Source organism: Gekko japonicus, unplaced genomic scaffold, assembly GCF_001447785.1.
Source record: "Gekko japonicus isolate JY-2015 unplaced genomic scaffold, Gekko_japonicus_V1.1 scaffold917, whole genome shotgun sequence".
Taxonomy (NCBI): Eukaryota; Metazoa; Chordata; class Lepidosauria; order Squamata; family Gekkonidae; genus Gekko; species Gekko japonicus.
Window position 1 is genome coordinate 665734 of NW_015169201.1, and position 22379 is coordinate 688112.

Consider the following 22379-nt stretch of genomic DNA (forward strand, 5'->3'; position numbering starts at 1 on the left):
TCCTCCTCCTCCTCCTCCTCCTTCTGTCCTTGAAAAAGAGCAGTTTGTGTCACTCAGCCCCACCCACCTCACAGGGTGTCTGTTGTGGGGAGGGGAAGGGAAAGGAGTTTGTAAGCCGCTCTGAGACTCGAAGTGAAGGGCGGGGTATAAATCCAATCTCTTCTTCTTCTTCTTCTTGATGTGCAACCTGTGCCCTGGACAAGAGGCTACTGTCGACTCAGGACAGAATATGGGGAAAGAGAATGGTTCTCAGTTGGCAAAAATGTCAGACAAGGACGTACTTTATCTCCCTATCTCTTCAATTTATGCAGAACATAAGGAAAGCTGTTAGATTTAGACGAAAGTGGAATGAAAATCGGAGGAAAGAACATTCACAATTTGAGATATGCAGATGACACCACATTACTAGCAGAAAACAGTGGAGACCTGAAAGGACTCCGGATGAAGATTAAAGCAGAAAGTGCCAAAGCAGGATTATAGTAGAACATCAAAAAGACAAAAGTAATGACTACTGGGGAATTACACAACTTTACGGTTGATGATGAAGACATTCTTCAAGATTTTCTGTTCCTTGGCACCATCATCAACCAAAAGGGAGGAGAGACTGAGACTGGGAAGGGCAGCCGTGAAGGAGGTGGAAAAGATTCTGAAGTGTAAGGATGTGTCATCGATGACCACGATCAAACTTGTTCGTGCCACAAGTGTTCCCCGTTACTACGTATAGGTGTGAAAGTTGGACAATGAAGAAATCTGACAGGAAGAAAGTGGACTCCTTTGAAACGTGGTGTTGGAGGAGAGTTTTACACGGATCGTGGACTGCCAAAAAGACAAATAAGTGGGTTCTTGATCAAATCAAGCCTGGATTCTCCCTAGAAGCTAAAATGACTAAACTGAGGCTTTGTGTACTTTGGCCACATGATGAGAAGACAAGAGTCACTGGAAAAGACAACAACGCTAGGAAAAGTTGAAGGCAGCAGGAAAAGAGGAAGAACCAGCATTCAAAAGCTTTTGCTTCTAGATGCCTCCGGAAGTCAGACTCACTTCTCCCTTGCTGAATTTTTTGCAGTCCCAAACTACTTCTCTCTCTGCCTCACAAACACTGTTAGAGCCTGTGAACCAAAGGAGACGAGACACCAGGAATTCCATGAATGGAGCTCCCAGCAGCTTTTCATTTGTGGGGAGGCCAGTACTGCAACACTGGGGGGGAGGGAGGGTTAAGCCTTCTCTTCTGAACTGTATCCCCAACCAGAACTGGCTGAAAGGAGATGCTATTTGCTCTGCTGTGGCAAACACACAGGCAGCTGATACAGATAACTGTACAGTTTGAACTTCAGCCTCAGTCGGGGAACTAGATGGATCCCAGCCGCCAACAATTTTTTTCCCCCTGTCAGGTCACAGCTGACTTACGGTGACCCTGTAGGATGTTCAAGGCAAGAGACATTCAGAGGTGGTTTGCCACTGCCTGCCTTAATGTCACCACCCTGGTATTCCTTGGAGGTCTCTCATCCAAAACCTAGTCAGAGCTGACCCTTCTTAGCTTTTGAGATCTGACAAGATCAGGCTAGCCTGTGCAATCCAGGTCAGGGCCTGCCAGCAAATACCAGTGTTAAAAGGCCTTTCAAGAAGCATCTTCCAGACACTAATAGTTATTGGGAGAACTTCAGTATTCATTAGCGAAACAAGGAGAGACATGAGCTGAGTTGGGAGAGTGAGAGAGGACGTTGTGGTTTCCTGCCCTTCTCTCCTCCATCCCTGCCACAAGGCTTTGTATGGTTGCCACCCCTTTCAAGCAAAGCGGAGCAGGAGCAGGCTGCCAAGAGTCGCCTCCGCTGTGGCAAATTTTCAAGCCGCCCATTCTTGCTGTTCGTCACTGGAAAGCGTCCCAGTTTTGCTTCTAAAATCTGAACGGCTGGTTCTCCCGTAATGAACAATTTAATTAACACAAACCTCTTTCAGCTTGCCAGCACGACCCGTATTTTGACACAAGAAAGACGTGCTTCCGATGCAAACAGAACGTGACCTTGTTACTGCTCGGCGGGTGATCTTTTTCTCCAAGTCTGCAAAAGGTTTGGCCACAGGCACTTTGCTTCCTGATTCTAGTTGGCCTGGAAGCGGAAATCCTTTGCCAAAGCTCAGAGAAAGAGAGAGGGAGGGAGGGAAGGGCGGGCATGATTTGCCATTTATCCTGTTTGAATGTAAGCAGAAACAGGAAAAGCAGGCCCACTAAGAGGGGAAGGAAACCATCAAAACAAACTTGGAGAAGAGGACCCGCGAGCAGGCAAACGGCAATTCATTCCTGCCTCTGCTGCTCATAGCATTCGGCTCTACACTTGAAATGCAAGTACCAAATCATGGACAATATCACTCATAAGCACAGATAGGCTGCCAAATCCCAAAGACTGGCATTAAAGGCATTGCCTCAAACAGTGATCTGCAAAGCTGCAGCTGAAGACTGGCACAATCCTGTCTCCCATGGGAAGCAACATAATCTATTTCCAAATCAGCCTGAAATCCCTAGCCCTTCTAAGTTCATTGAAGTCAATGAGCTTAAGAAGGGTGTAACTCTCCACGGAGTTCCACGGTGGGTCTCTGAATCATTGCTCTCCACGCCAAATCTAGCATCAACCCTCTCTACCTGGTAACTGGTTGGGTCCTGTAAGAATACTGGATACTTACAACCAGTGTTCCCTCTAAGCTGAGTTAGTGTGAGCTAACTCACAGTTTTTTAGCTTCTGGCTCACACGTTTTTATCTTTGCTCAGGAAGGATGGCTGCAGAGCAAACTAATTTACGCAGTAGCCAAATTGCTCACTCACAACTTTAATGCCAGTAGCTCACAAAGTAGAATTTTTGCTCAGAAGACTCCACAGCTTAGAGGGTGCATTGCTTACAACAAACAAAAGGCTTGACACAGAGAGCGCTCCATCTTTCTGTGTTATACCTCTGAGGATGCCAGTCACGGCTACTGGCGAAACATCAGGTCCTACGATGCCAAGACCACGGCCATACAACCCGGAAAATCTACAACATCTAACAAACAAAAGGCTGTATGGCAGAAGCAGTGGGGGGGGGAGAAAAAAGAAAAAGGAAAAAAGTAGACTTCCATCTAGTTGCAGCAGTAAAATCCATTGGAGAGGAAGAGTCAAAAGGAGGCTACAGACGCTTTTCTCTCTCTTGTGATGTAGACTAATACCCAGACCATGACAGAGGCAGACCAATAAAGCAAGTCACCACCAGGGATGGGGTGGTTTTTCGACACACTGTGGCTAATCCTTTTTCTCACCCTCCCATTTGCAATGACAGCTGCCATTTCCGACTTCTCTGGCAAGGCCCTTTAAACAGACTTCTGCAAAGCAGCCGTAACCAAAGCTATTGAACTTAATGTTAGTGTCCACCTGGTTTACTTGTTATTTTTATAGCTGGCAGATAAATCTAAATCAGTCTCTTGCTTGCATTGTTTCCATAGTGCTGGAGCCACCTAATCCCTCCGACGTCACTTATTTTAGACCACTGCCCCTCCCAACTGGAAAATACCTTTGATATTCCCGGATCGCGCAGATCACACTCTCCGACAGCGGCTGCATGTCCTGCGAAAACCTGAACAGCTCCTTCAGTTGAGCCTTCAGCCTGTCGACCTTGGATTCCTCCTCTGCAAGAGCTGCTCTTGTTGCCTTCAATGCAAAAACACAGCCTTTGAATGCACAGTAAATCAGTTCTCCTGGTAGAGAAAGCTAATGTGATCAAGTTGAGAGCTATTTTACTGTTGGACTTCTTAACTGGTAAAACTCTTGTCATCTGCATAATCAAAAGTGTAGTATATTCATCTTTCAAGACCCAGATTTTCAACAAGGAACTATTTTATCAAAACGGAAAGAAGTGAAACTGTTGGTCTAGGACTTGGAGAGCCTCAGGTTTAAGCCCCTCACCCAAAAGTTTTGAAGTTCATTGGGTGACCTTGGCCTGGTCACTATCACTCAGTCTAATACACAAACACACATGGAGCTGCCCTATACTGAATCAGACCATTGGCCCATCAAGGTCAGTATTGTCTGCTCAGACTGGCAGCAGCTCTCCCAGGGCTTCAGGCTGAGGTCTTTCACATTGCCTCCTACCTGATCCTTTTAACTGGAGATACCAGGGATTGAACCCGGGACCTTCCACATGCCAAGCAGATAATCTGAGCGCCCCCCGCCAACTACTTCTACCTCATAGGTTTGTTGCATAGATTAAATGGAAGGAGAGAATCGTCTATACCAGGGGTGTCAAACAAGTGGCCCAGGGGCCGGATCAGGCCCCCGGAGGGCTTCTATCAGGCCCGCAGTGGAACTGGCTGTCTTCTGCTTCTTCTTCCAGTTCTGCTGCTTCTGCGTCATTGTAGGTTTGCAGCATACAGATACACACATGAACAGCATACTCAAGATTGCAACAGCACAGACATTTTGATGCAATAATTCAGAGCAAGAGGTGTCAGTTATCAGACACTGCTAACTAAACAAAATATTGCAAGAGTGCTAATGTTTTAAGCATGTTTTTATTTTAAGTAAAAAAAACCCTTTGTGTTTGTGTCCTTTATAAAGTTTATATCTCCACTACCTGGCATTACATTTTATGACACACATGACCTGGCCCAACAAGGTCTCATTTATGTCAGATCTGGCCCTCATAACAAATGAGTTCGACACCCCTGGTCTATACCATGCTAAGCTCTTTGGAAAAAGGACACCTATTTTTAAAGAATGAATCCGAAGGGCATTGCACAGAGGAAAAGCAAAAGCGTAAGAGAAGGGACAATAACTAATAGTAGTGGCACGTTTGTTCTTCTAATCCCTTCATCTGCACATTTAAGAATATATTTAATGTAATATGTGTACACAAAAATGCTACTTAAATTTCATTGGAAAGTTACTTTTTGATGAAGGAAGGGCTAGTGCAGATCATAGCTGTAAGAAAGCTAGTTCTTTATAGACCATGAATCTTTGCCCAGCTTCCTTTCTTCCCTCCTGACCAGTTATTAACACACTTACCATGTATCTCCTCCACAAGGCGATCAAGTCCTCTTCGCTTCTCACGCGGTCATTAGGTTCAAAATTGTTTCTCAGTCTTTGTAGGTTTTTGAGAAACTCTTGGACCTCAGCTTCTAACAGCCTGGCTTGTGAGTGATAGGCATTTTCTGACCTAAGAGTCTTCATCAGTCTCTCCTCTTCCTCAAGGCATGCTACTTTCAGCTTCTCTAGAGCCTTTTTCAGCTCCTCCAGTTCATCTTTCATCTTTTCTGCTCCCAGTGGGGAGGTGTTTTCCATCACGCCGAGAGACTGAGCTTCGAGATGTCTCAGTTTCTTCTCACCATTCTTCACGTCTTTGGTAATGTCCTACAGGAAGAAGGGGTTCAGAGTAAACTGTTCTGCCATCTTGTAGCCAGACAGTGTTGGGTGTATGTTGTGTTGGCATAGTGGTGATGCGATACTGTTGGGCTACGCGCAGCATGCTATGGTGCCTATACATATATAGAATGTCCAATACATATTAAGTTGTGACCTGGCCTGCAGATTCCTTTGATGGTGACTCCTCCAATAATGACATTGAGCGAAGATGGTCAACTCAAGAGGTCTCCTGGCCCCTTGTGGACCTATTCTGGAGGTGAAAACCTTAAAGGCTTCTCTGAGGTAGAAAAGTTGCTGAGCTCTAAGCCTGGGAGCAGCAGCTGAGATCTTTTTGGTGATGAGTGATCAGTCTACTCGCTAATCTAAGGGTATCCAATAGAGAACACAGAGAGCACACCTCAGGGTTGTTCAGTGTTGCCTCAATGCCCAGCTCCAAACCAGAGTAATTTAATTTTGATTCTTTGTAGTAGGGCTTGTGATTTTAAAAATACCTGGACCACTGGTTGGGCCAGGACAGGATTTGCCAGTATGGAAGAGGGCATGGTATGCTCTGATGTGAGTCAGACCATGGAGTCCATTGGGATTTGGCACGTTCTGGGCATATTTTGGTATACTGGGGTATGGAACTTCAAGGTATGAGGTAAACAGGGGGGGACTGGACCACTGGTTGGGCCAGGACAGGATTTGCCAGTATGGAAGAGGGCATGGTATGCTCTGATGTGAGTCAGACCATGGAGTCCATTGGGATTTGGCACGTTCTGGGCATATTTTGGTATACTGGGGTATGGAACTTCAAGGTATGAGGTAAACAGGGGGGGAAACCCTGAAAAAAAGCCACCACCACCCCGGTTGTTGGCAGCTCTATGTCCTATTGTTGTTTCAAGTGCTCAGACACAGTTACAAATTCATATTTCTGGTTCATTTTATTAATCCTCATGGCAGCCTTGCAATTTAGGCCAGAGAGAGGGGGCCACTTTTTCAAAGCCATCGAGCTGAGCAGAACCAGGATCCTTCAAACCATGTTTTCTTTTCTACCCTGCTTGCCGGGTCTCCAGAACCACACACACAAATGGATAGGCCAGGAAATATGAGCCAGACCCCTTACTTCCTACGAAATCCCCTTGCTCAGAACAAGTCGAGTACCTGCAGGGACTTAATTCTGTTTTCTGCCGGGACTTTCACTCCTTGGCTGAGGCAGCTGTTTAGTCTTTCTGTCACACGGGTCAGCCACAGATGAAACTGGTCCACACTGCCCTTGTATCGCTCATGCTCTTGTGTTATCTTCTCAAGCAGTTGTACTCTCCTCTGAAACAAAGAGAAACATGAACCGTGGGGAGACGGAAAGTTATCTTTTCTGCTCATACTTCACATTTTTAAAAACCAAGGACACAAAGGGGCCTGTCCTCCTCCCTCTCTCCCCTCCCCTGTCACTTGACCACTTCAGAAATGTGGATCTTGGTTCGCATCTTGACCCTAGCATAAGGACAAAGCAGTCTGTTCCAGTCCTTGCTGTGCTATGATTCAGTGCTCAGTTTAATGGACACAAAGTTCCGAGGGCCTATAAGGTCATGTCCAATGTGTTTTCAATGCTTTACATTTTTTAAGAGAGAGAGAGAGCGCCATAACTCAGCATGCTAAAATCCCTTCATGTTAAATGCACCCATATGAATTAGGGTAATCCAGGGTTTGGTGTTCTAGCAGGACCAAGCCACAATATTTTTGATGTGAGCAAATTAAGAAATATAAAATACCTTGTTAGTCATTTGAGGATCAGTACAGGACAATATGAAAAGGATACCCAAGATTATAGCAGCACAAAAACAGGACTAAAAAAATCTTTGCCTACACGAAACAGCTGGCTGAGAAAATATTGTTTTATGTTGTATTTTTAATATTGTGGTTTTCCATTGTAAGCCACTATGATGGGAGCAGCAGCTGAGATCTTTTTGGTGATGAGTGATCAGTCTACTCGCTCATCTAAGGGTATCTAATAGAGAACACAGAGAGCACACCTCAGGGTTGTTCAATGTTGCCTCAATGCCCAGTTCCAAACAAGAGTAATTTTATTTTGATTCTTTGTAGTAGGGCTTGTGATTTTAAAAATACCTGGACAGTGGGTTGGGCCAGGACTGGATTTGCCAGTATGGAAGAGGGCATGGTATGCTCTGATGTGAGTCAGACCATGGAGTCCATTGGGATTTGGCACGTTCTGGGCATATTTTGGTATACTGGGGTATGGACTTCAAGGTATGAGGTAAACAGGGGGGGGAAACCCTGAAAAAAAGCCACCACCACCCCGGTTGTTGGCAGCTCTATGTCCTATTGTTGTTTCAAGTGCTCAGACACAGTTACAAATTCATATTTCTGGTTCATTTTATTAATCCTCATGGCAGCCTTGCAATTTAGGCCAGAGAGAGGGGGCCACTTTTTCAAAGCCATCGAGCTGAGCAGAACCAGGATCCTTCAAACCATGTTTTCTTTTCTACCCTGCTTGCCGGGTCTCCAGAACCACACACACAAATGGATAGGCCAGGAAATATGAGCCAGACCCCTTACTTCCTACGAAATCCCCTTGCTCAGAACAAGTCGAGTACCTGCAGGGACTTAATTCTGTTTTCTGCCGGGACTTTCACTCCTTGGCTGAGGCAGCTGTTTAGTCTTTCTGTCACACGGGTCAGCCACAGATGAAACTGGTCCACACTGCCCTTGTATCGCTCATGCTCTTGTGTTATCTTCTCAAGCAGTTGTACTCTCCTCTGAAACAAAGAGAAACATGAACCGTGGGGAGACGGAAAGTTATCTTTTCTGCTCATACTTCACATTTTTAAAAACCAAGGACACAAAGGGGCCTGTCCTCCTCCCTCTCTCCCCTCCCCTGTCACTTGACCACTTCAGAAATGTGGATCTTGGTTCGCATCTTGACCCTAGCATAAGGACAAAGCAGTCTGTTCCAGTCCTTGCTGTGCTATGATTCAGTGCCCAGTTTAATGGACACCAAGTTCTGAGGGCCTATAAGGTCATGTCCAATGTGTTTTCAATGCTTTACATTTTTTAAGAGAGAGAGAGAGCGCCATAACTCAGCATGCTAAAATCCCTTCATGTTAAATGCACCCATATGAATTAGGGTAATCCAGGGTTTGGTGTTCTAGCAGGACCAAGCCACAATATTTTTGATGTGAGCAAATTAAGAACTATAAAATACCTTGTTAGTCCTTTGAGGATCAGTACAGGACAATACTCTGAATGTCTCCAAGATTATAGCAGCAAGAATATTATCCACAAAAACAGGACTAAAAAAATCTTTGCCTACACGAAACAGTTGGCTGAGAAAATGTTGTTTTATGTTGTAATTATAATATTGTGGTTTTCCATTGTAAGCCACTATGAACAGGGCTCTGAAGAGGCTGCATAGAAATGTTCTAAATAAATAAATTATTATGCTTATGGATAAGCTGGCATTTATGGGAAAGATTCCCCCCTGCAAAATATATTTATTCAGAACTGGCAGCCATTTATTTTGAATTGGAATGAGGTTGGACTTGAATAAGAGGTAAGGTCAGAAGTGCTCATAATTATAGAAGTTATAGTTGTAAGTAACAATAATTTGGAGCAACTTAGTAATATACTATACACATTTATTTCATTTATACTCCACTTTTCTCCCCAATAAGGACCTTAAGTGGCTTACAACATTCTTCCCTTTCTCCTTTTTATCCTCACAACAACCCTATAAGGTAGGTTAGGGTGAGAGCACATGACTGGCCTAAGGCAGAGTTGGGATTCGAACCTGGGTCTCTCCAACACTGTAACCACTACACCACACTGACTTACTACTGTTATTATTAAATATTGTTGTCTTGGTACTGCTTATATTGTTATTATTGTTATTGTTATTATTATGAAACAACAACAATATTAGTAACAATTGGGAACATGTTCTGTCCTTTCACACTTCATACCATTATGCAACTTAACTCTATTATTTCTAAATAAATATTTCAAGGGGGAAATAGTGGACATTATAAACACTCGTATGAATCAGAGTAATCCAGCACTGGTTGTTTTGGCAAGACCAACCCACAATCAAGGTGATCCACCCTGAATACCAAAAGGCAACATTCAGGGCGAGTCTCATAAATCTGAGTTAAAAGTTGGCAAGAGCGTGATTTGTGTGCCTCTTGCCATGAGGAAACAATTGTTACCTGGAACACGGTGCACAAAAAGAAGAAAAATGGCTCGGATTTCAAAGGCTGCTTCGGAAGCTGCCGCTGCAATTAACAAATGGAGCCCGCAAATGGAATTTACCCCTTTGGGCTTGGCTGCTCTCCCTCACCTGGACTCACTTAAAACCTGGACTAAATGCTCGGATAGCGGAACATGCCTCTGTATATTTGCACAACTGTGAATGAAACAGAACAGAATCTGAACAAAAGTAGTAAAACGTGCCTTTGCTCATCTGCCCTCTGTGCTGGCTTTTCCCCGTTTAGTGTGTGCCTGGCACAGAAAGAACGGGAAGGGGATCAAAACAGGAGACCAAAAAGGAGGAAAACCTCAAAAGGAATCCCCCGTTAACGTTTACTATATCCCAGTGCATTTGAAGTTTACTGTTTTCTCCCATGGGAAGTTCTATTGGCCATGAACTTGCTGGCACCTTAGCGGCACAGGACTTTTCTTAAGGAGTTCACACATTTAAGTGGTCTCAGAAAGCACTGAGATGTGGCTCAGTGGTAGAGCATCTGCTTGGCATGGAAAAGGTCCAGGTTCGATCCCCAGCATGTGAAAGACCTCCACATGAGATTCTGGAAAGCTGCTGCCTTGATGGACTAAGGGTCTGATTCGGTATTCTGTATAAACACATCTGGAAGTTTTCCTCCTTTGTTTCTTACAAGAGCCTTGGTCCCGCCATCATACTTTCAGGTTTGAGACCATAGTGCCTTTGGAGAGAAAGATCCACTGCCACTGGAAGAGAAACTACAGTGGTTGGGGATCCTCCTCCTCCTCTCTCTGTCTGGGAATCAGAGCAGGAAATCTTTAAGCACTAGAGGAAAGACAGAACTGCTCAGTTCATATCCATTGGCCAATGCTGAGAGTAAGGTTGCCAACTCCGGCCAGGGAAATTCCTGGAGATTTGGGGGCAGTACTTTGCAGGGCAAAATTTGGGGAGAGAGTTCAGCTATAATCCATGGTAAACCATAGAGTCTCACCTCTGATGCTGCCATTTTCTCCAGGGGAACTGGTTTCTCCAGTCTGGAGATCAGTTGTAATTCCAGGAGAACTCCAGGCCTCACCTGGAGAGGCTGGCAACACTAGCTAAGAGTAATACAATAAGCCCTGTGGCTAGGCAAGAGAGCGGGGGTAACAGGCTTGAAGGAACAGTGACAACACAAAATAATCCCTTGCACGCAATAGTCACACTGTCCATATACTCCCTCCCAAACAGATGGTTTGCACAGGTTGAAGTGAGATTTGAGAATCACACTTGAATTTGATCAGTGGCAGAATACCTGCTTGAAATGCAAAAACTCCTAAGACCCTAAAGAGTTGCTGTCACCTGGAATAGACTGGATGGGCCAATGGGTCTCAGTTCAAGGCCGCTTCATATGTTCAGAAAGTGCAACGAATTCAGAAAATTCATCAACTCTGCAAATCTTCTAGCATTGATAGAAATTCACCTCCATAGGATGGCCATATACGACTCTGACTCATTTAAAATACTACCCTCATTGATCTCTCTGGAGGTAGTCAAGGATGCAGGAAATAATGAATAGCCTCCGAGCCAGATTCCAGTTACACAGAACAAACAAAAGTCATGCTTCCCCGCCAATCTAAAATGAATTAGTATCAAAATCTCCCTCTTCTTCCTGCTACAGCTGGAAAGACAGAACGTCTCCAGTGATTATTTACACTATTTTAACAGCAGATTGCCAATAAACCTTTTAGGCTGCATATGGCTGAAGACAAGGAATGGAAAAGAAATAAGCCGCCAAGCTGTAGAAGTTTTTCGGTGGCTGTAATTGAAAGACTTTGGTGGGTGGGGAATGAAGCCAGAAAGGGTGAGAATTCCTCTTTGACATTACTCAGGAGCGTATTAACTTATTCCAGCAGCGGCTTTCTGGCTAAAGAAAATTGGAGCTGCAATCAAGTGCTCAACTTATAAGAGAGCTGATGACAATCACAAGGGGGGGGGAGTTACAAGCACTAGTGAAAGTGGCAGACGTCAGCTTGTGACCAATTCTGCCGGTGACCAATTCAGAGATGTCTGCGTTATCTGTGCAATGTAGGTTTGAAAGACTCTGGTTGTGCTGCAGAAAACTCCACGTCTTGGATCCACTGGAGCCATTCCATGGGCAGAATAATTTCCACTTGTGGAGCATGACGTTCTTGCTCCCTCCCGTTGCATCCAAAAAACCCCACAAATGCTGTTCCTAAGGGAACAAGAGCAGTATTTCAAGGGCATCTGGGACTGCAGCAGGAGGGTGTGGCAAGAGACAATCTCTGAGGGGAGAAATCATTCTGCCCATGGAATCGTTCTAGTGGATCCAAGCCCATGTATGAATCTTCAGTGGAAAGACAGGATACTGTGATAAAAAATAAGCACAATGGCCAACCTCCTTGCAGAGTAACAGCAGAAACAACACTCTGTATTCACAGTTCTCAAGCGGTAAGCCGGGAGGACATGGGGTTGGATTCAGAGTAGGTTTCCCACTAACGGAAGGAGCAGAACTTTCCTGCCTCCTTCCCTCTCACTACAATGCCTAGTACCAGAGGAACATGCAGTCCACAGCTTTCACAATAGCTAAAGAGGACTGCAAGCAGAAGGAAGGCATATGATCCAAACCCCTGCTTTAAACGGCTGCATGTGTCTCTGCTGCATCCCCAGTGGCTGGTGGGAGAAAGAAAAAAAAAATCTGAAAATCTTCCAGCAGTGATTGTAATGTCGTGTCCTGGAAAACCTGGAAGTGATATCACAACTCTCTGGAATTATTGTATGATAAAATTGAGCAGTGGCTCAAGTGGTTAAGACGCTAAACTGCAGTCTGTGGAAGGTCGGTAGTTCAGCAGTTCGAGACCCGAGTGTGCCGCATGACGGAGTGAGCTCCCGTGCCAACCTGGCAGTTCGAAAGCAAGAAATTGCAAGTAGATATATAGGTACCACTTCAGTGGGAAGGTAACAGCGTTCCGTGCGCCTTGGTGTTTAGTCATGCCGGCCACATGACCACGGAAATGTCTTCGGACAGTGCTGGCTCTTTGGCTTTGAAACGGAGATGAGCACCGCAACCCTAGAGTCGGATTCGACTGGCTTTTGAGCAAGGGAACCTTTACCTTAAACTGTAAAGTTTGCACTGGTTCCTAGACAGGACTGATGTCACTTCTGGGGGAAACCCAGAAGCTGTTTACCACAGAGTTTCTCTAGAGAGGCATGGTGTCACATCACACGATTACTGATGGCTGCTTCCCCCAGGTCCCCACCTGGTCTCCTGCTGGTTGTAGGCTTACCAAGTGGCAGCGGGGGATCCGCATGTCTTCACAGGATCCCTGCCGCGGGGACGGCGACACGCGTTGCACCTCAACAGTGGGAGGGCTTCTAATGTCCTGGCCCCACTGCTGGACCTCCTGATGGCACTGGTATTTCTGGCCACTGTGTGACACAGAGTGTTGGACTGGATGGGCCTTTGGCCTGATCCAACATTGGCGTCTCTTATGTTCTTATGTTCTTATCCCCCGTCGCCACTTGGTAAGCCTAGCTGGTTGCCAGGCCGGACCCTAGTCTCATAAGAGTTGTCTACAGCATGAGTTTACCAAGATCCAAAACTCCATTGAATGTTATGAGTTAAAACATAGACCGGATCTGGAAGGGAGGAACATTCCTTCCAAGTCCAAGCATACACTGCAAGACAGGATTTTCCACTCATGCTCATACCCCAGGTTATTCCAGACCATTCAGAATTTGAGCACCACCTCAAGTGTGGGTCAGAGACCTAAGGAAGCTGCAGCATGACTTCTGGTTCCTCATTCCAGTTCTCAGTTGCTAGGAGCGTTAGGAAAACAGGGGAGCCCCACACACGGTCATGTTCAGTCAGGAACTGGAAGCATCCCTGTATCTGCACTGAGGCTGTGACCCACTGGCTGAACCAACAATGGGACTTAATGGTATGTGGGGTTTATTATGAAAAACCTTAAGTGGGTTCATAACATGAGGGAGGAAATCCCTGTAACTGCTGCTTTAATGCTATTTCTCTTTCCATCTTAGTTTTTTTCTTACCTGCGCTTCAGTCTTGACTTCTTCATATTCTGCCTTCATCTTTTTTTGTACATCCTCGTCTACACTAGGGTCTCCGATCCTATTATACAAAGAAGCAGCTTCCTCCAGTAGTCTCTCCAGAAGGGTCGATTGATTGATGACATCATTGAGCAGGACTTGGGCGTGGCTCAGCTGCCACTGCTTCTCCTTTAAGCCAAGCTGTAGCTCTATGTCGGGCTCCAAGGTCACCTTCATGTTATGAATCCAGACGTTAAATTCGTCCTGAGCCTTCAAATATTCACTCCAGTGCAGCCACACCCACTCAATACGGCTGATGGGGGAAAGAAGGAGAGCTTAAAATGCTGCGTGAAGTATGTATGTTCGTGCCATCAAGAATAGAAGGAATAAAGTTGCAATTGACTTATGGTGACCCCAGCAGGGGGCTTTCGTGGCAGGAGACAAACAGAGGTGGTTTGCCATTCCTTCCTCTGCAGAGTTTTCCTTGGTGGCCCCCCATCCAAGTACCCACCCTGCTTAGCTTCTGAGATCTGTGAAATGGTGGCCCCGGTCACACGGGCAGGAAACTGCAGGGGGGAAGCGTGGCTGTTTGCCCTGGGGCAAACTAACACGCAGTAAAGCGATCATACCTCCTGTGGAGGTTCTGTGGAGGTACCGTGGAGCTTCTGTGGTAACGGAGAGGCGTCGATCACAACACATGCCTGCGCGCAATGAAGAAGCGTGCGGCGCGGCGAACTGGTTTTCTTTTTTTGTGTACACTACGAATGCGCATGCTCCGTTGGGTGCATGTGCGCAACCACGGAGACTTGGGGGGAAAAAAAACCTTTTTCACAAGGGGACATGGGCGGGCGCCGGATGCCACCGGAAACGCGATCAGATGCCCGCCCTTGCCCCGCAGTTTCCGGAAACTAGTACCTCCGAGGTACTAGTTTTTTGCTGCGCGGTTTCGGGAGGAAGCCTCGGTTGTGCCACAGAAGCGCTACGCTCCCCAGATGTGCTGGTGAGATCGCGCCCGGAAACTCCGCCTGTCTTCCGTATCTCTTGCGTGGCTAATGTTGCGTGTGACCGCAGCCAGTGATTGCCAAATGAAACTTATTTCTGGGGAAAACAGGGCCAGATTATAGAAGGAGATGCTATCAGACACAGATCATGACTGATCATCTCCCCTAACATGCATGGAGTTGCCACTATGGCTGGTCCTTCAGAGCCAGGTGAAACCTTTTGCCTAATACTGCTGCTTGAATCATTTTTCAAAAATTAAAAAGCCAGCACATGCCAAAAACAAGAGCCTCTGCTTTGCATGCAGAAGGTCCCAGGTCCAGTCCCCGGCATCTCCTATTAAAAAAAAGACCAGGCAGTAGGTGATGTGAGAGACCTCTTCCTGAGACTCTGGAGAGCTGCTGCCAGTCTGAGTAGACAAAGTTGACCCTGATGGACCAATAGTCTGATTCAGTATAAAGCAATAATTTATGATTATTACTATTATCATATGGCATTGTTTGTAGTATAGCCAGGAGATCCTAAGATTGTCCTGCAGCCTAATGTTCTAGCTCTTTTAGCATTATGCACCACTAGGTGGTGAGCTAGACTTATTTTTGGGGCTGAGCTCTGAAAGAGCTGTGACTGACCCAAGGTCACCCAGCTGGCTTCATGTGGAGAAGTGCAGAATCAAACCCAGTTCTCCAGATCAGATTAGTATAAAGCAGCTTCATGTGTATTCATGTGTGCCCATGGTTTAGGTAGCTGAGGTAAGCAGGGTAGGACAGAACTAGAACCTTAAAGTATGTCTCTTGGTAATGGAGAACTAGCTGGTAGCAAGATGACTGAGGGAATATTCCTTCCTCTACCCCATTCTCACAAAACATGAACTTTTCGTTCATATAAAAGTGCTTCTGAGATTTGTGATCTAAAACATGGGACAAGTCTAGCAATCTTCGGGGCCAGTTCTCTATTAAAATTACATGTGGAGCTGGTTGGGGTAACACAATGGGTGGCAGTAGTGAGGAGGAAAGTGTTGGGTGTAGGTTACATCCTCCTGGACCTGCACCACTCCTGGTTTGACTTTCTACTCTATCGTTAACCTACCCTGATGTGGAACAAAGTTTGAGTCAAGTGGCACCTTTAAGACCAACAAAGTTTGATTCATTTGTTTATTCATTGATTTGAATAAAACTTTGTGGGTCTTAAAAGTGCCACTGGACTCAAACTTTCTTCTACTGCTTCAGACCAACATGGCTACCCACCTGAATCTATGTAGTTCTTCCAGGACGAAAAGGCAAGTTTTTCAGATAGGATAACTCCACGAAGTAGTAACGATCTCAGGAAGTCACATTCTAATTCATGTGTAAATTCTGTCACAAAAGAGTACCTGCTATGACAGTACTGTGAAGTTTAAATAATAAAGTCTTATTGTAAGAAAGGCTTCCTGGATGTGTGGGGCAGTACAATGTTCAGGACTGGTGTGTCGCTTTACATGAAAGGAACTGTGTATGGCTCCCACACAAGCAGATTAGGAGGCCAATCAGAAAAAGGGATATTCTACAAAATGGCAGAGAAAAGTGGAGCAAGTATGCCATTTTTATGCTGACTAACTGGCTGTGGTCTCTGCCGTCAGAACTGAAGGATCCTGATGGCAGGCCTGAAAGGAAACACTTAGCAATATTACCTGTGACAGTGAGTAATATATATGGCAGTTTCTTCCCACATGGCTTTAACATCTTTCAGTTTGGATAAAATCTTGTGCTTTTTCTCCTCACTGAGGCACCGAAGGAGAGCATCAGCCTTCATTAGTACTAAGTCGACTTTCAACCGGCCTTCAGGCTCCAACTGACAAATTTTCTGTTAGGAAGAAATCACACATCAAAATTAAACCATCAATAAATTTTTGAATCCTAAAGGAAATGGGAACTCTATTTCCATTGCCAGAGTTGGTTTTAAAGCTGAAAACTTTAGGGATTAAATCGTCGAAGATCTGTGATTGACCCTCAGATTTATTTAAAAACAGTCACCAGGGGCGGGGGGCTTGGATCACAGACCTAGCACTGGCACAGAGGAGACTAAGGGCCAAACTAGAAGCAACAGTGTCCTCGTGTCCACCACGGGCATACCACTGCCATTTTAAAACTCCCAAAGATTGGGAACTTTAAAAGGTAGTTTGGGGGGGTGATCATCTTGTTCGGTCATAATATGAGCTCCCTTCACAGCATTTTAAAATTGCCTATTTTAGGCTTTAAAATGGTGGCAGTGTCCCCATGGGGATGCGGGGTGTGTGTGTGAGGCGAATGAGCTGATATGTATCTTAGAAGCAGTGAAGATACAGGGGTTTAGCCCTTCCTCCCAATGCCACAGCTCTTACCCAACTCACTCAGTGCCTGTTTTTAAATCAAACTTAAAACATCATGACATCCAGTCACAGTCCTCTTACATTTCCCCTAGAAAATCTTGGCATTTGATTTAATTTTTCTTATCATTGCGTGAAAGCACTTCGTTCGTTTAGAGCCATGTTTTCAACAACAGACGTGACCTCGACATTCATTTCAGAGTGTTAGTCCATTGCAGCAAAAATAAACAAGGAGTCCAGTGGCACCTTAAAGACTATCAAAGTTTTATTGCTGCATCAGCTTTCATGGTCCAGAGCCTGCTTCTTCTTTTCACCATATACTGAAAGCCCTGACAGACTTTTAATGACAGTGAAATCCCTTTGTAAATCTTTATGTCTGAGTATCAAAGTTGATGTATGTTAAAGCTACCAAAAACCCCCTGCATCTAACTAGTTTTCCCTCTGGTGAAATAGGGAGGAGAGAGAGTCCCCTTTGATCACTGAAAAGACTATGCTGAAGATCATGGGACCTACTTGGACAAAAGCCACATGGGACAGAGGCTGTACTAGGGAGGGGAATTGGGCGAGATTGGGCAAGAAAGTTGGCTGGATCTAACCCCTAATTAGTATTTTTAAAGGATCAAAACTAAAAGCCAGTTTTAAAAACAACAACCCAAAACTGCATCCAACTATGCCTGGAGCCGCTACACAGCTCTACAGAGCTTTTCAAGCGTATGGAGAGATGACTGTGTTCCCCCAATCCAATGAAAGCTAATTGGCAGATCAGCAAATCCAGGTGCGCCAAAGCGAGTGGTGGAACTTAGAGAGCACCACAAACATCAATGACCTGGGATCACCTGGTGGTGCACAGTCAGTGAAGGTAAACAGGTGCAGAACTGATCAGCCACTTGGCTGGGAGACCATGTGCCAGCAGGGTAATAAATCAATTATTTTTGGTAATAAAAGAGAGGTGTAATGTTTTAAAAGAAGTCAGAGTGGGTTTTTTTTCAACCACAGTGTGAACTAGACTCCCTCCCCACTTTGCAGTCTGCAAAACAGACAGGCATTCTATCAAATCAGATAGTGGTTTTCCTGTCAGCTGTGCACCACTCCCTTCACATACTTCAAAGCAAGTTATTTTGCTTTATCTGTACACTCCCCTCAAAAATGAGCATTTTTATCCTTATCCTCCTCTCATTTTTAAAAGAATGTTTTAAAAAGTGTTGCAGAGCTTCTTAGAAACTGCGGGGCTGTGTCTATGATCTCATGGGTATTAGCCAATCAGTGCCATTCATCGCTGGCTTTTGCTACATATTTGCACAATTAAGTAAAAGGTACATTTGTCTTAAAGGTGGTGAGGATGCTTCTAAGGTAGTTCCAGTGCTCTATAAATGTTATGTCCAGTGTTCCCTTTAAGCTGAGTTAGTGTGAGCTAGCTCAGAGTTTTTTAGCCTCTGGCTCACACATTTTTGTCTTGGCTCAGGAAGGATGGCTCCAGAGCAAACTAATTTATGCAGCAGCCCAATCGCTCGCTCACAACTTTAATGCTAGTCACTCACAAAGTGGAATTTTTGCACACAAGACTCTGCAGCTTAGAGGGAACATTGGTTATGTCTCTTTCCTTTTAGGCTTCATCCCTGCTTGAGAGGATGTGTCTGTAAAAGGAACTAAAATTCAGACACTGGCACATAATATAAGGTGACAAAAGAGAGATCTATAAATACATCTGTAGCCCTGGTTTCAGAGCTCATTAGCGTTTCTAGTGAGGGTGAATAATCAGCCTTGTGAAAATCGACAGCAATGTTGACATTCGCATTTCTTGAGCCTTTTTTTTAATTGCTGCTTTTCTTGGCTGGTGTTTTCATTAACAGATTAGCAGAAAATAAATCATAGAAAGGGGGGGGGGGAGAAAGAAAAAGTATGAACTGCCCAGCTTGGAAAGAGAAACTCTGGAACCAATTTATTTTTTGAAAAACAGCTATGAAAAAGAAGATATTGGCTAGAGTAATTTCTGTCTGTTATGATTATAGTGAATAAATATTAACATTCACTAACTGACTGTTCAAACCTAAACAGAGTTATATCCTTCTAAGCTCTTTGAGTTCTATGGGCTGAGAAAGGTATAACTCTGATTAGAACTGCACTGTTAATCCCTGCTGTAAGGTTGATAAGAGACCATCATAGTGCAGAGAGGAAAAAATACAAACTGTCTGGGGATAAAGGTCCAATTAATCATTCACTGAAGTACACAGCTCTTCTTTAGGAATCACTGCCATGAGATGAGTCAGTGGCAACTTAAATAGTCTTTAAAAAGCATCAGACAAACTCATTGTCTATCAAAGTGATGAACCATAAATGTTAAAAAGAACTTCCATATACAGGGGCAGTATATCTTATGAATGCCCGATTCGGAGGACATAGAAAAATGGATGGCTCTCACCATCATACTCTGCTAATAGTGATTTAGAGGCATCTGGTTGGCAGCTGGAAACAGAATGCTAGACCAGATGACCTTTGCTCAAATACAGCAACACAATGCTTAAATTCTTATCTGAGGCTGATTTCATGCCTCATGTTGACAGCGAACACAACAAAACAGAAACGGGATGACAGACATGGATAGTTAATCACACTATAAAAAGCTATAACAATCTCTACATGTGTTTCCTGCTCCAATCCATCACTAATTTGACATGTGTAGGCTACGCGGTTTGCAAATACTCAAGACACAATATCAGCTCTGGGGTGGCCCGTACTGAGCAAACAAAGGCCAGCTTATAAGGGGAAAAAATGACATTCAGATCTGCAAGATGCTGTGTATTTAGACTTTCAGGATCAGATTAGACACAGTGGGAGGACCCGAGTGTATTTATTCATGTCTTCCTGTTTGTGTGTCGAGCAATGTGTGTCTGCACCCAATTTTAAAGACAAATAGAGCCCATTAATGACAGAAGCTAAAGCCCTGCAGTCTCCTCAGCCAGTTAGGTGTAGTGGTTAGAGCAGCGGACTCTAATCTGGAGAACTGGGTTTGATTCCCCACTCCTCCACATAAGCCATCTGGGTGACCTTGGGTCAGTTACAGTTCTTTCAGAGCTGTTCTCTCAAGAGCAGTTCTCTCAGAGCTCTCTCAGCCCCACCTACCTCACAGGATGCCTGTTGTGGGGAGAGGAAGGGAAGGAGACTGTAAGTTGCTCTGAGGCTCCAAGTGAAGGTTGGGGTATAAATCCAACTCTTCTTCTTCTTAACACGCTAAGCTCTGTTGTATGAAGCATTTTTCTTCTGTCCCAGCTCATTTCCAGGTATCTAAGCTGAGCCTGGAGAAAAATTCTTATTCCCTCAGAAACAGAGTGAGGTAAGAAACGCAGTGGGTCAGGCTGTAGCTCCTCTCCGCCATCCACACTGTTTTCTAATTGAAACAGAGCACCACACACGCTTTACATGTAGGGTTGCCAGCAGCCAGGTGAGGGGGCTGGAGCTCTCCTGGAATTACAACTGAACTCCAGACGCCAGAGATCAGGTCCCCGGGAGAAAATGGCAGCTTCAAACAGTAGACTCTATGGCATCCCATCCATGCTGAGCTCCCTCCTCAAACTCTACCCTCCCCAGGCTCTGCCCGCAAATTAATTTCCATTATTTATAGCCCACCCTTCTCACTTGGGACTCGAGGCATCTTCAGGAATTCCCCAAAGCAGAGCAACTCTATTTACATGTGTAAATATATTAAACAAGCAGCCCCAATAGCCCAGACTAGCCTAATCTCATCAGAATTTGAGTCCAGGAGCAACTTAAAGACTAACAAGATTTGTGGCAGGGGATGAGCAGGGTAGGAGCGTTCGTGAGTCACTGCTCACTTCTTCAGATATCATGGTATCTGAAGAAGTGAGCAGCGACTCATGAAAGCTCCTACCCTGCCACATATTTTATTAATCTTTAAGGTGCTACTGGACTCTTGCTCTTTTCTGCTGTTAGTAAAGGTAAAAGTAAAGGTTCCCTTGCTCGAAAGCCAGTCGAGTCCGACTCTAGGGTTGCGGTGCTCATCTCCGTTTCAAAGCCAAAGAGCCAGCGCTGTCCGAAGACGTTTCCGTGGTCATGTGGCCAGCATGACTAAACACCAAGGCGCACGGAACGCTGTTACCTTCCCACCGAAGTGGTCCCTATTTATCTACTTGCAATTTCTTGCTTTCGAACTGCTAGGTTGGCAGGAGCTGGAACTAGAGACGGGAGCTCACTCCGTCAGGTTACAGACAGACTAACACAGCTACCCATCTTGATCTGCCTCATCAGAGGTTTGGAACCTAAGCAGGGTTAGTGATGGTCAGTAGGTGAATGGGAGACCTCCAGGGAAGACTGGTGTTGCCTATGCAGAGGAAGGCAGTGGCAAACCACCTCTGTTCATCTCCTTGAAAACCACATGAGGTGGAGCTTCATGGGGTCTCCATGACTCGGTTGTGACTCTGTGTCCCACTTTACCTTTATAGTAACAAATATACACGTATCTTCCCCTTGTGTCTAGTCTGAGCCTTAGAATGGCAACCGAAATCACGACTGCTTGTTCTCACAGCAATGACAATAATAAAACCATCTGAAACCACATCCAAAGGGGAGCATCTCTCCTTCTTTACCTCCGTGTCCCTTAGCCTGGCCTCCAAGGCAGACCGAGGCCCCTTGGTGTTGTCATTGATCCGCAGTCTCTCCTGGATGGTCTTCATCCAGTCTACCGCACTCTCCACGCTGCTTTCAAATTCATCCTGTGGCTGCTGGGTCATTGCATTAGAAGAAACTGGAGAGGAGGAAATTAAAAGAGTAGTTCAGGGAAGTTTTTCCCAAGCCGTCTCTGTAGTTCAAAGCGTATGAATAATACTTCCATTTCTGCCTGTTCTTTTGGGACTCCCGCCTGGTTGGAAACTGTTTCACTGCTGACAGGTACCCAGATATGGAGCAACTGGAGTCTACAGAGGCAGACTCCTAGAATCAGTTTCCAGGGTGTGTGCTTGGTGGGAGGGGGAGGGGGATTTTGGAAGCATTAGGAAAGCCACAGGCGTTTGTGCTGCAGTGATTCCCGCATGATCAGCACAGCAGGTCAGGAGGCTGATCCATGCAGTCAGAGCGAATGATGGAGTTCCACAGAGAACAAAGACGCTACTGAACCCCAATTTAAAGAGGCCCTTTGAAAATGTTTTGGCTTTCTATACTTCTGGTCTCCTGCTAAGACACTGAAACAGGACCAAGTTCCATCCTTATTGTATAACTTTATATATTCCAGACCTGATAACCCACAAAACTAATTGGGAAGGGAGAGTGTAAATCTAGAAATGAAAAGGTGGAAACTCTCCCCAAAAGTTTTTAAGACAAGTAATAATAATAATACTTTCGATTTATTGATCGCTCTTTCCCACACACCTGTGGGCTCAGAGCGATTT

The 22379-nt window shown here is 45.1% G+C and overlaps 1 protein-coding gene across 1 annotated transcript in view; it reads right to left on the bottom strand.

Annotated features, from left to right (window-relative positions):
* The window catches only part of SYNE3 (spectrin repeat containing, nuclear envelope family member 3), an 82444-nt gene that overhangs the window by 45634 nt on the left and 14431 nt on the right, over positions 1-22379 (bottom strand). Inside the window, exons 2-7 of the mRNA XM_015416340.1 lie at positions 21582-21739; positions 16306-16478; positions 13644-13953; positions 7975-8136; positions 5024-5368; positions 3524-3670 (exon numbers count right to left, since the gene is read on the bottom strand). Of these exons, the coding sequence (XP_015271826.1) occupies positions 3524-3670; positions 5024-5368; positions 7975-8136; positions 13644-13953; positions 16306-16478; positions 21582-21725 (1281 nt within the window). The 5' untranslated portion in view covers positions 21726-21739. The remainder of the gene's footprint in view (positions 1-3523; positions 3671-5023; positions 5369-7974; positions 8137-13643; positions 13954-16305; positions 16479-21581; positions 21740-22379) is intronic.